Source organism: Pongo abelii, chromosome 9 (assembly GCF_028885655.2).
Source record: "Pongo abelii isolate AG06213 chromosome 9, NHGRI_mPonAbe1-v2.0_pri, whole genome shotgun sequence".
In the NCBI taxonomy this organism is placed as follows: Eukaryota; Metazoa; Chordata; class Mammalia; order Primates; family Hominidae; genus Pongo; species Pongo abelii.
The window spans coordinates 116,577,205-116,590,416 of record NC_071994.2 but is presented as its reverse complement, the minus strand read 5'-3'; the positions used below and the strand labels follow the sequence as shown (position 1 = coordinate 116,590,416).

Here is a 13,212-nt window from a genome sequence, read left to right as displayed (position 1 = left end):
TCATATTCTCTGTAAAATCGCTCCTTGTTCCTGGAAGGACATGAATGGGCTCTTGTGGAATTATGGCCAGTGGGCCCGCTGACTCCCTGCCCACCCGGGCTCTCCCTCCCCCAGACCAGAACGAGTGCATCATTGCCAACCCAGCCTTTGTGGTCTACTCCTCCATCGTTTCCTTCTACGTGCCCTTCATCGTCACCCTGCTGGTCTACATCAAGATCTACATTGTCCTCCGCAGACGCCGCAAGCGAGTCAACACCAAGCGCAGCAGCCGAGCTTTCAGGGCCCACCTGAGGGCTCCATTAAAGGTCTCAAGACACCCCCCAACCAACTCCAAGTGTCCCCACCTAACCATTACCAAGAGGGCTCATCCTATGCTCAGGTGGGGGCTTGGGAAAGCTCAGCAAGGGTTAGGTCTAGGCTAAAGGAATTCCCAGGAGCTGGGCAAGGGCAGATTTTGAAGGCATGGACCTCAGCGGAGCAATTTGAGTCTCCAGGAGAGGGAGGCAGGGTCCATGACACTCAACAACAGGGAGAAGTCTTTGCTTGGAGATCTTTGTGACTGAAGGCAGCAACTCTTGCTTGGTACCCCCGTGGGCTCCTCTCTTCCTCTTTTCTGGTTTTTCTGTCTCACTTTAGCTCCCTCTGACTCCTCCATCCTCTTTCCTTTACCTTCCATACTCTCTGTCCTCCCCTCCAAACACACATCACTTTTCCTGACTTCCTATCCACTATGTCTCTCCTCTGCTGCTCTTTCATTTCCCCCCGATGTCTTGTGAATTCTCCCCTTCACTCAGTCCTTCACAAGGAAGGCAGTGTGTGGGCACAGAAGGAACAAGAGCTCTTGGGCTAGACACATCAGGTTCAGATCCTGTCACTGCCACTTTTTTTGCTGAGTGACCTTAGGCAAGTTGCTTAACTTCTATGAGCCTGTTTCCTCATCTGTTAAATGGGAATCAAAATACCAGCCTCACAGGGTGGTCTTGAGGATTCCATGTGAGAAGGGATGTGAGTGTGCCTAGCACAGTGCCAGGCCCTTAGCAGGTGCTCCATAAAAACAAGGTCCTTGTGTCCCTCGTCATACCCACCACTTTTTGTCTCATTCCAGCCTTCCCCCTTGCCCCAGCTGCCTCCTCTGGCCCCTACCCTCCTGATCTCTGAGCCCTTCTGCCCAGTCTGAGTTCCATGGACTGCTGCACTTTGGGTTTCTGTCCCGCCTCCATCCCCATCACCTTGTGTGACCCGTGTGCTGGCTCACTCCACAGGGCAACTGTACTCACCCCGAGGACATGAAACTCTGCACCGTTATCATGAAGTCTAATGGGAGTTTCCCAGTGAACAGGCGGAGAGTGGTAAGTGCTCAGGCCAGGGACCCAGAGCCAGGTCTTTCTGCCCCTAGGGAAGCCCACTGGCCATGGTTCTGAGACCTCAGAAGCTGGCCAACGGGAGAAGCACCCCAGAAACCCCCACCTTGCCTCAGCTGAAGGCAGACTCACCGTGCACACCTCCAAGCAGGCGTGAAGTGAGACACCTCGGTTCTGCAAGGCATGGATGTGTACAAGAAAATGGTTGGCCATACCAACATAATAAAAATGATAATAATGGCTATTCACATTTCTCAAACATCTACTATATCCCTATTATCTCATCAAATCCTCACCACGACCCCGGGAGGTAAGTCTCTTTGATCGAACCGATCTTCAGTTGACAGAAGAGGAAACAGGCTCAGAGAGATTAGGCAACTCACCCGTCTCAAGAGTTGGTGACACTAAGCCCAGACCTGTGTGACTCTGAAATCCACACCTGTGTTCTTTCCACTGACATGAGCTGCCTTATGGATGGGCAGGTTCTGGGGTAGGATGGAGCAGAGCAGCTGCGGGGACTGGTGGTGGAGCAGTTTGTGTACATAGAGCCCTCAGGTGCAGAAGCATAGCAGACCCCAGCCTCTGCCAGGTGGTAGCTGTACCAGCATGCAAGCAGCAGGCGTTCCATCCTCCAGAGGGATGGAGAACAGGGCCAGAGAACCCACAGAGGGCCACATACAAAATCCAGGTCTGGTGTCCTGCCTTCACCTGCACTGCAAGGGCAGGACTCTAAGAAGCTCTTTATGAGGCAGGTGCCAAAACAGAGCCTCAGAGTCAGGGCCAAGGCAGCAGCCCAGTTATGCCACCTGGGCACATAGTGAGGCTGCACTTTAGAAGTTCAGACTAACACCTCCAAGGCCTCAAACAAGAGAACCTATGGAAGAACCCAGGAGGCCATGAGTGGATCCATGCCAGGGTCCTCTAGGTCACCCCAGCAGGGAAGATGTGGGGCCCCAGGGGTCAGCCCTTTGGCACCTGGATTAGTCTATCCAGGAGAATATGGAGCCCATGTGTGTATGCAGGTGCAGGTACCCATGAAGTGGGAGCACTGGGCCCCTTGTTTGACAGGGAGAAGAGGGGTGGGCGCCCTCTTTGCAGTCGGAACATGAGTTTCTGGAGGCAGGGCCAAACATCATCAGCTCTTGACCCCAGCAGCCACTGTGGCACCTGGCAATTTGCTAACAGTAAGTGTTGCTCAGGCCATGAGAGACAAGTCCCTGGTATTCAGCCCTGGCAGAACAGAAGTGGGGTATTGAGGCTGCATGAGAATTGCCATGGGAAAAAGGACAGGGGCAATCCTGCAGGGGCTGCCATGGGTCCTGGGTCTCATGCCTCAGTGACATCCTTGCCTCCCTGGCAGGGTGACCCTGTGGTGTTTGCAGGAGCCTTCAGAGGGGGAAAGGGAGGGGCCAGTGAGATGGGTGGCTGATGCCTGGGAACTGGTCCGGCTTTACCCAGAGCCCTCTGCCTCTGGTGCAGGAGGCTGCCCGGCGAGCCCAGGAGCTGGAGATGGAGATGCTCTCCAGCACCAGCCCACCCGAGAGGACCCGGTACAGCCCCATCCCACCCAGCCACCACCAGCTGACTCTCCCCGACCCGTCCCACCACGGTCTCCACAGCACTCCCGACAGCCCCGCCAAACCAGAGAAGAATGGGCATGCCAAAGACCACCCCAAGATTGCCAAGATCTTTGAGATCCAGACCATGCCCAATGGCAAAACCCGGACCTCCCTCAAGACCATGAGCCGTAGGAAGCTCTCTCAGCAGAAGGAGAAGAAAGCCACTCAGATGCTCGCCATTGTTCTCGGTGAGTCGGCCCTGGCTGCTGGCCACAGCCCGGTCTGTGAAAGGTCCCATTCCCTGCCATGTCCTTCCTAACCATGCCTGTAGGATCATGGGGCTAGCATTTCCTCAGACAGCCCTATTAGGTAGATTCTGTAATTGTGCTCACTTTACAGAGGGGCAAACAGAGTTTTAGAGTGGTTATAAAACCTGACCAAGAGGACCTATGGTTTGAACTCAGGCAGTCTGACTCCAGAGTTTGGAAATTTGACCAGTCTATTATGCTGGCACCAGAACCTCATGGGCCTATGTGCCCAGGAAAGTCACTTTCTCTCTCTAGGCTCCTCATCTGTAGAGTAGGTTACTTCTCAGGGTTGTCGTGGCAATCAGTTGGTGAAAGCATTTTCTAAACTACAAAGTACTATCCATATGTAAGTGTCATTATTATGGTTTTTATTACTATTGCTCTTTTTGAGGAATTGGGAAATTCACTTCCCTTGCACTCCAACAAGACTCCATGGGACCAGAGCTGTGAAAAATAAAAGGGATGTTGGGGAGTGGCCCCCAGTCTAAATGAAAAGCAGGCCTGTCTACAAAGCAGGATTTTTCAATAGAAGTCTAGAAAACCACATAATAAAGGTCAAAACCCAAAAGGTGGACTGATATGGGTGGCTGGGAAAAGGAGGGACCCCTGTGACTCTGTCTTCCAGGAAGCACCTGAATCCCCTTTGACTGCCCGATGATCCTGGGGCGTGAGTGGGGCAGCTGTTACCTCCCTTCTTTTATGAATGAGAGCACTTGATCCCATGGGACCACTCACGATCATGGGACTGGGATGTGGTAGGCTAGGATTGGAGCCAGGCCCTCTGCTGCAGTCCATAGGGGCTCAGCTCTGTGGTCCTACTCTTCCCAGACACCATTCAGTCTCCAGGGATGCCTCCTGTGCCTGTAGGGCATTCCATGTACACATTGCTTCCAGGCTAAATACCACACCTGTGCAGGAGGTCCTGGAAAAAGTGCGCCTGAGTTAGGTGAGCAGAGCAGGTAGGCGGCCGCCCTGGGTGAAAGGGCGTGGTTCAAGGCAGGGACTAGCAAGGGTGTACCCACCAAGACTGGGGAAATTGGGGGAAGGCTGGAGCAAGATCATTTGGAGACCTGGATAGACCGGAGTTCAGCTCTCAGCTTCGCTGCTCAAGAGTGAGTGACCTTGGGTATATTGCAGAGCTATTGTGAGTGTTTTTCTTATGTACCTCATGGGGATGCTATAAGAACTAAGTGGCATGGGTCTATAGCCCTCAAAGATGACCTGGAAGTAGAGTAGATATTTCCATTTCTACTGGCTAACCTGGGTCAGAATGGTAACCTTTTGGATTTATTGTTAAACCATGTACCTTTTCCTAGGAGGTGGGAAAGGGACAAATGAGGAAAGTGAGGCTGAAGGAGCTGAAGGGATCCTTCACTGCAAATGGGTGTCAGAGGCAGGTCTAGGATCCAAGACCGGGACTCCTCCTACAGTGCTTCTGTGGCTACAGCCCGCCGTCTTGGCATACGAGTCAGGGTGCACTGGGTGCGGGTGTTCCCAGCCGTGCCTCCCCGGCCCTGGGGACCAGCCTGACCATGCCCTCTCCCCCAGGCGTGTTCATCATCTGCTGGCTGCCCTTCTTCATCACACACATCCTGAACATACACTGTGACTGCAACATCCCGCCTGTCCTGTACAGCGCCTTCACGTGGCTGGGCTATGTCAACAGCGCCGTGAACCCCATCATCTACACCACCTTCAACATTGAGTTCCGCAAGGCCTTCCTGAAGATCCTCCACTGCTGACTCTGCTGCCTGCCCGCACAGCAGCCTGCTTCCCACCTCCCTGCCCAGGCCGGCCAGCCTCACCCTTGCGAACCGTGGGCAGGAAGGCCTGGGTGGATCGGCCTCCTCTTCACCCCGGCAGGCCCTGCAGTGTTCGCTTGGCTCCGTGCTCCTCACTGCCCGCACACCCTCACTCTGCCAGGGCAGTGCTAGTGAGCTGGGCATGGTACCAGCCCTGGGGCTGGGCCCCCCAGCTCAGGGGCAGCTCATAGAGTCCCACCTCCCACCTCCAGGCCCCCTATCCTTGGCACCAAAGATGCAGCCACCTTCCTTGACCTTCCTCTGGGGCTCTGGGGTTGCTGGAGCCAGAGTCAGGGCCCAGAGGCTGAGTTTTCTCTGTTTGTGGGGCTTGGCGTGGAACAGGCGGTGGGGAGAGATGGACAGTTCACACCCTGCAAGGCCCACGGGAGGGAAGCAAGCTCTCTTGCCAAGGAGCCAGGCAACTTCAGTCCTGGGAGACCCATGTAAATACCAGACTGCAGGATGGACCCCAGAGATTCCCAAGCCAAAAACCTTAGCTCCCTCCCGCACCCCGATGTGGACCTCTACTTTCCAGGCTAGTCCGGACCCGCCTCACCCCATTACAGCTCCCCAAGTGGTTTCCACATGCTCTGAGAAGAGGAGCCCTCATCTTGAAGGGCCCAGGAGGGTCTACAGGGAGAGGAACTCCTTGCCCTAGCCCACCCTGCTGCCTTCTGACGGCCCTGCAATGCATCTCTTCTCACAGCACATGCTGGCCAGCCTGGGGCCTGGCAGGGAGGTCAGGCCCCGGAACTCTATCTGGGCCTGGGCTAGGGGACATCAGAGGTTCTTTGAGGGGCTGCCTCTGCCACACTCTGACACAAAACCACTTTCCTTTTCTATTCCTTCTGGCCTTTTCTCTCTCCTGTTTCCCTTCCCTTCCACTGCCTCTGCCTTAGAGGAGCCCATGGCTAAGAGGCTGCTGAAAACCATCTGGCCTGGCCTGGCCCTGCCCCGAGGAAGGAGGGGAAGCTGCAGCTTGGGAGAGCCCCTGGGCCCTAGACTCTGTAACATCACTATCCATGCACCAAACTAATAAAACTTTGACGAGTCACCTTCCAGGACCCCTGGGTAGAAGGGAGCAGCGCCACTTCTGTGCTTGGCATTCAGTGTAGCAAGACCCCTGTGTCTGCAGGGTCTAACCCAAGGGAAGCCAGGTTGCCCCCACTGCTCCACCTCCCCTGTTGCAGCTCCTGCTTCCTCTGAAGGACTCATCCTTTGCCCTCTTACCCACCAGGGCAGAGAAGGCTCTGTGGAAAAGGTGGCCTTGGATGCGCTGGCATTGCCTGTGTCTGCCTGTGTCCCTTGCCCTGTCTTCTGTGCCATGTGAGGATCCCCTTCCTCTAGGGCAGGCTGGGAGAAGCAGGGAAGGCCCTGACCACTGCGGCCTGGACAGTTCTCCCTCCTCTCAGCCTCCAGGCCGGTCCCAAGCTCCAAGCCTTCTGGGGCAAAAACTTGGTACTGCCCCGACAACAGAAACTTGCCTTTCCACAAATGAAACGTAAATCAACCCAGTGAGGGAGGAATATTCTTACCACCTTGAGAATAACCGCAGTGATGACAAACAAGGTGCCGGCACCCACGGGCTCAGGCGCTGGGGAGCTGTCAGGGCGTAATTTGCATGCTAAATACAATATTTTTAGCACCAAAGTTTGGAGCACTTAACTTGCCCTGAACAGTTAATTATGGACTTTGATCTTCTCCTTAAACCTAAAGGTAGCACTAAGCCCTGGGAGAGGCTCCTGTCCCCAGGAGCACCCTGATTCTGGAAGGTGAGCAAAACAGGCCCCTAGTCTAACTCGGGGGGACCAATGACCCAGTGACCATCTCCTGGGGAAAGCATCAGGTCCCCAAGGGGGCTAGAAGCCCCAGGGACCCAACCCATCCCCATTGCACACATACCATGCTCAAAGTCTGTGAAAGATCTCGACCTGGATGGATGCTTAAAATTATATCCCACGATTAGGAATCTTATGAGGGTATACAGGCTTATCAGATGTGAGGATTGGAAGAGATGACAAAGAGAAGCAGAGGAAAGAAGAAGGAAGGGAGGGAGGGAGAGAGGGAGGGAAGGGAGACCCAGAGCAGAGTGAGAAGAGCATTGACAGGGAGCAGAGGGGAAGAGGGCAGGGCAGGGGCGGGAGGCGGGGCAGAGGAAAGTTGCCCACAGTTGTCACGAGGCTTCATGTCTTTCTGCCAGACAGCAGATTGACAGCTAGAGTGGGCAGGGGGAGGGCTGGGCTCCACCCTCTCCCCCCTCAGCACTTCAGGGGCAAAGAAATGGGAGGAGTGGGACCCGACACGACACGGGAACACAAGGTGGAAGGGGGTGGCCCAGGCTCTGACTCTCTCCAGAGAGGTCCTGACGATGGTCTCTTGCTCTTGACGACAGGATGGAAAGGAAGCCTCCAGTTTTCACTCCTTTTTGCCTTTCCCTAGGTTCCTGTCTGTGCCTGTGCTGCTCTGTAGAGTGCTTTTAATCAAAGGATCATTAATTTGCCTTTACAGCAGGCAGAGTCTGCACCCTTGTCCCCTGCCCTGCCCTTTCCTAGCGCACAGCCCAGGATCACCACCTAAGGGCCAGGCACAGTGGAGCACTTTGCATATGTCGTCTTAGATGGGAATGGAAATCACAGTCTCAAAGGAGCAGACCCAGAGGTAACTGCAAGTCTTCAAGGCTTCAGGCCCTCATTCTTCCTCCTGGGTCCTGAAGGACTCTCAGGTGGCCCTGGGCTGGGGAAAGGTCCTGGGAATTAGAAGATGAGTTGTCTAGCAGACTAAGAAGTTGCATTGCTTCATCCACCCATCTGCTGTCTTCCTCAGGGAATATTTATTGAGCAATTCTTGTGCTCCAGGCCCTGGGTGAGGTGCTGGGATTAAAACAGTCAAGAATGGTCATCGGCCCTGCCTTCGTGAGTCCAGTCTAGTGGGATCACAACAATGTGAGACTCCGCTTCCCCTAAGGCAGAGCCCAGGGAGGGCAGACACAGCACAGGCACACGCTGCGCACTTCCAAGGCACCATTCTTCTAGATGACGTGTGACACAGCAGCCCTGGTGTGCCTTGGCCTTGAACAATTTGGTAGGGCACCAGTGGGGGCAGGAAGACTGACAGCACGGACCACTACTTCCTGCGTGGCTGGGGCAGGAGGCCCTGAGAGAAGCAGCTACAGATCCTGCTTTCCAGGTGGTCTCAGCACAGGCACAGCTAGTTGCCTGCAACTAAGAACACTGAAGCCTGGCCTGCTTTGGGGGCATTTCTAGCATCCCCTCCTATCTGGAATCTCTTCCCAAAACATCCCTGTCCCCAGGGACTGCATAGCTCCTTTTACCTGGTGGCCCAGCCCTCTCTGTGTCCCACTGGCTCACTGCCCTCCTGGGTACCAGGACCTGGGCTGAGGGTGCAACTTTAGCTTCCATCTGTGCAGGGCCCTCTCTGCGGGCTTTGCCTTTCCTGATGGCATGTTCTTCTCCTAACCCACTGGAGTGAGGGGCATTCTTATCATCTCCACTTACAGAAGAGAAGCCTCTCATACAGAAAGGGTGGTTTCCCTTTCAGGCTAGATCTTCTGATTCTACATCTTATATTGTCCATTCCAGCCCAGGCTTCTGACCAGCATGAGTGCAGTTGAAAGAGGCTAGGATGGTCAGAATATTTTTTTAAAAGAGAAAGAATACCTGTTTTGGACCAGACCTGTAGGGTAACAGCATGGGGTGCGTGTAAACAGAACTTGGGCTGCTCCAGGGAGCAAGTGGGTAGGTGGTGGGGGCAGAGCAGTTATTAGTGGGGCTTCAGGAGTGAGAGGGCCAGTCTGGGCATCTGTGTGCCAGAGGGTCCTCTCCTGCCAACCAGGTGGCCCTGGCTCTGCTACACTAGTTTCTGGGGGTGCAGGGGAAGCAGGAAGCTGGTGGGGGGAGAGTGGACCATCTTTGGAGTGGGGAGACCTACCCTGGCTTTGTGAGGTTAGAGGGGATGTGGGAAGGGGGTACCTGGTAGGAGCAGCTTCCTGCTTCCTCTCTCATCACAGTTCTGCTACTTGGCAAATAAGGCCTCATTGGAGCAGAAGCCCAGAGAGGCGCAGGAGAGGGAATGGCAAGGAGGGATGTGGAGAGACCTTTCACTCCCAACTGGAGCCAGAGACAACCCCAAGTTCATAGGAAGTGCTGCATGACCGCTCCACTTGCATATGGCTTTCTCCCACTTTCACACCTGGCTTCTGACACCCAGAGCTGCATGTGAGGCCAGGGAGAGGGGGCCACCTCCCTGACACTCCAGGGCCAGGGGAGAGTCAGAGCTGCACAGGAAGTGAAGGAATGCTATCAGGAAGGGGGTGAGGTGGTGCCATTCCAGGAATGGGAGGGGCAGGGCCTGGGGCCGCGGACTGTGCAGAGACAAAGCTGGGCCATCCATACCTTCTGGATTTTCCTGATCAGGCCCAACTCAAAACAGTCTGTCCTGTTGCCCCCAGAAGTGTGTAAGTTGGGAGGGTCATTTGGGGGCCAGGCTCTGTGCTGCATCCAGGGCAGGGGAAAGCATGGGAGGGGCAAGAGAGGCAGGGCACTGCCCTGGAGGAGACAAGTCCCTTGTTGGTTTTCTCCCAGAGCTGACGGCACAGACCTGACCCAGGCTCTGGGTAGAGGAGGCATGACCGGCTAGTGGGGCTAGACCTTGCCCTATAACTGACCTGATCCATAGGTGTTTCCCAGGGGGCCTCAGTGTCTCAGCCCACACCAAGGCACTGAAGGAGAGTCTCCCTTTCCTTTCCTGAATGTATCGGCAAAGGAAAATGGGAAGAGGCTTCTAAGAGCATCCTTGCAAAAGGCTCCCAAGGGATGGGCTGTCTATGTCTTATTGCAAGAGAAACATTCCTCTGATTTAGGAGGAACTGCAAGAAATGAATGTGTTGAGTGCTTATTAACTGCCTTGCCCTCTGACTGGCAGGGCATCAGGTTTAATTCTTACAATGACCCGGAGATAAACATTATTGCTGCTAGATGATACCATCAAGCTAAGATAGTTTTAGCAACCTGAGATCTGCAACTAGTAAATGGCTCAGCGAAGACATGCACCCAGGTTTGCCTGCTCGGGTGCACTAGACCCAGCCATCCAGTTTCCCTCCCTGACCTCAGCCCAGCCTGGTTCCTGCCCTCTGTCCCTTACATTACCTTACAGCAAAAACCCCTGCTGCCTGTAATCCAATTCAGTGAGCAGGGAGGAAGCACCCTCTGAGCTCCAGACACCAGGGCACTAAGAGAGGACTGGACGGAACACAGAAACAAGTAGGGAGTGGTGACGTGGCATGAAATGAGCAAGGAAGGTGGACCCGAGAGCAGCTCTGTCAACCTCACTGCACTGGGCATCGGGACAGAATGCCCCTGAGGAAGGAGTGAGCATCTCCAGGGGGCAAGCAGAGACGTCTTCATGGGCAGGGACAGGCAAGATGGATCTGGAAGGGCAGATCAGATCCCGGCAGGCACCGGTGGAAGAAGAAGACACAGCATTAGCAGGAAGAGGGGCCTGGGGCTGGTGGGTGCTGCAGCAAGGCTGGCTGGGTTTCAGAGTGGGCTGGAGCCCTAACTCACTGGAGGCACTCACGTATTGGCGAGGTGTGTTCTATAGGTAAGTGCAGGGGGCATCAGGAAAGGAATGTTCCTGAACACAAGATCATCCCAGAGCTGCCATCTGTGTGTTCAGGAAGTCCTGGGGCTCCCTCCTTCCTCTCCTTCTTGCCTCAGGCCCGGAGCCCTGTTTCCTCCCCTTCTCAGCCCTGCCCATTATCATTCTCTTCCTGGGACTCAGTGCCCTCAGGTTGGCTTTGGAGAGGGACACGGTCTCCCCAGTCTCCTCATTTCCCATAGGCCTTTTCAGCCCTGAGGAGTTTTCTGCTGATCCCAGCAGTCCTGCCTCCCTTCAAGACAGTCGCAGCAGCCAGTTTGGGCCTCTGCCCTACACCTTGCTGTGGAGACAGCTTGCCAAGCCTCCCTGCTCCTTTAGGATTCCCAGCCTCATAACTGGAGGGTTCCACCAACAGCTTCCATCTCCCAGCACAAGAAGGGATCCAGGTGGAACAATCTGAGCTATCTCCATCTCTGGGGATGGCTAGGCTAGGGGATGCCATCTCCCAGGACCCAGGAATGTCCTCCTTGAGGTGGGCTGGATTGGATCAAGCACAGTTTAGGATGGGAAAGGAGGCTGTCATATGGGTAAAGGGTAATGAGGGGGTTACCTGAGTAACACTGGTGAGAAAGGACAGGAACAGAAAGCTGGAAGAGGAGAGAAGTGACGGTGAGTACCAATGGGTGCTGGAGATAGGTGTGATCTAATTGTATCCCTGAGATAACAAATCTGCTATAAATACAGATGCCGAAGCCTGGAAAGTCTGGGTAAAGTCCACAGCTAGCAAAGAGCAGAACTGGGATGCCAAGCCAGGTGTGCCTTGCTCTGAAGCCCCATAGGGCAGGGTCCCCATCTCCCACCACTGTCCCCCATTTCCTCATCCTGCACACAGCTGAAGAGGTCTTTAGGATGCATGGCGTGTTCTGATTGCATCCTCCTTCTGCTGGGAAACTGACAGCAGCTCCCAACTGTCCCTCATCCTGCGTGGGAGCTCCCAAATCAGAATGGACATTGAGGTCTCTCCATTGAATACACTCCTCCCCCACCCGCACCTCAACAGCACTGTCCCTCCTTCGGCTGGCTACTCTCTGCTCCCCATAGCAGCTGTGTCTCTTTCACATTCCCCAGCCGATCCTCTCCCCTTCTATCCAGTCCAGGCTTTGCTCCTCTTCTGCTCTGTCCTTGTCCTCATTCAACATATGCATCTTCCAGGAAAACCTTTCCTGATCGACCCCACGCAACATGGCGACTGCCTGGATGAGGCAAGACAGGTATAGACTGTGCTGTCCACTGTCCCCATGTGGCTAGATACCCACATTTAATTTATTGAAATAAAAAAAACTTGATTCCTTGGTCACACTAGCCACATTTCAAGTGCTCAGCAGCACCTGTGGCTGGCGGCTATCCTACTGAGCAGTGTGGATGTAGAAGGCTTCCATCCTCCCAGTGCTGGTCTAGAATGGCTCCTAAGTTAAGAGTTTGGATACCTTCAACTAAAATGGGGTATAAAGGGTGAAGTCAGGCTTGTGGAGGGAGAAGAGAATGCTCAGTTTGGGACACTTTGAGTTGAAGGGGTCTACAGGAGTAGACAACTTAAAGTGTCCCAAACTGAGCATTCCCTTCTCCCTCCAAGTGGAGATGCCCAGTAAGAAATTGGGGAGCTCTTTTCCCCCTGATCCCCAATCTCCCCTAAATAGGGCTTGAACTTCTACTGGAGACCCTCTCCTTGGGAATTTCAAGGGCCTCATTGAAACCCAATTTTAAACATCCCTAGGGAAGCTCTAGAAGGCAGCTGTGTTGAAATGGGACTCAAGGTGGATACCGTGTGTGTTTTTGTGTGTCTGTGTCTGGCTAGGAGTGGCTTGATAGGGCAGAAGAGGACACTGGTAGGCAATGAGGGGCCATGTTGGCCAAGGCTGACCTGAAGTCACCTCTAAGAGTTATCTCTTAGAGGAAGGAAGTGGAGGAAGCAGGGGTGTGAGAATCTCTGCCTAGACTCAGGATCACCAGAGCTGAAATGATTCCCAGGGACAGTCCTGTCCACATCTCCACAGCATCCCTGCCATTCATTGGATACTAGGTGCAAAAAGATCATCTACTTTTTCTAACTCTTTTCTTCAAGGCCTTTTCTCAGTTCTCAGCTCTTTCCAATAGGATCAGCCAGCTACTCTTCTCCCCCTTTGGTTCCCTTCTGATCACTCCCACTGATGAATCTGAGCACCCCTGGCTGGAAGTATGTAGCTCCAGAGCCTTCTGTGGCTCTTGTAGAGTCCTAGATTTGGAGTTAGATCTGGAAAGGCAGATAGGATCCTGGCAGACACTGGTGGGAGACTTCAGAGTGCAAAGAGAAGCAAACAGCCCTGTGCCTCCTCCACTTCCCTCCTCCTGCTCTCGCATGTTCTGGGAAAGATAGAGCTCCTAGGGGAATCTTTAACTACAAGTTTTGCCTAAGGCTTAGTCTCAGTGAGACTAAAGAGATTGAGCTGGGCAGCTAGCAGGCAGTAGGAGGATGGAACAGTCAGCTGAGTGTCCCCTGAACCCAGTCCTCAGGAGTCCAAATGGGCGA

The 13,212-nt window shown here is 54.2% G+C and overlaps 1 protein-coding gene across 1 annotated transcript in view; it reads left to right on the top strand.

The window, feature by feature from the left end:
- The window catches only part of DRD2 (dopamine receptor D2), a 68,406-nt gene extending 59,635 nt beyond the window's left edge, over positions 1 to 8,771 (top strand). The window contains exons 5-8 of the mRNA XM_024255360.2: positions 115 to 305; positions 1,263 to 1,349; positions 2,841 to 3,168; positions 4,777 to 8,771. Of these exons, the coding sequence (XP_024111128.1) occupies positions 115 to 305; positions 1,263 to 1,349; positions 2,841 to 3,168; positions 4,777 to 4,970 (800 nt within the window). The 3' untranslated portion in view covers positions 4,971 to 8,771. The remainder of the gene's footprint in view (positions 1 to 114; positions 306 to 1,262; positions 1,350 to 2,840; positions 3,169 to 4,776) is intronic.
- Positions 8,772 to 13,212: the final 4,441 nt, after the last annotated feature.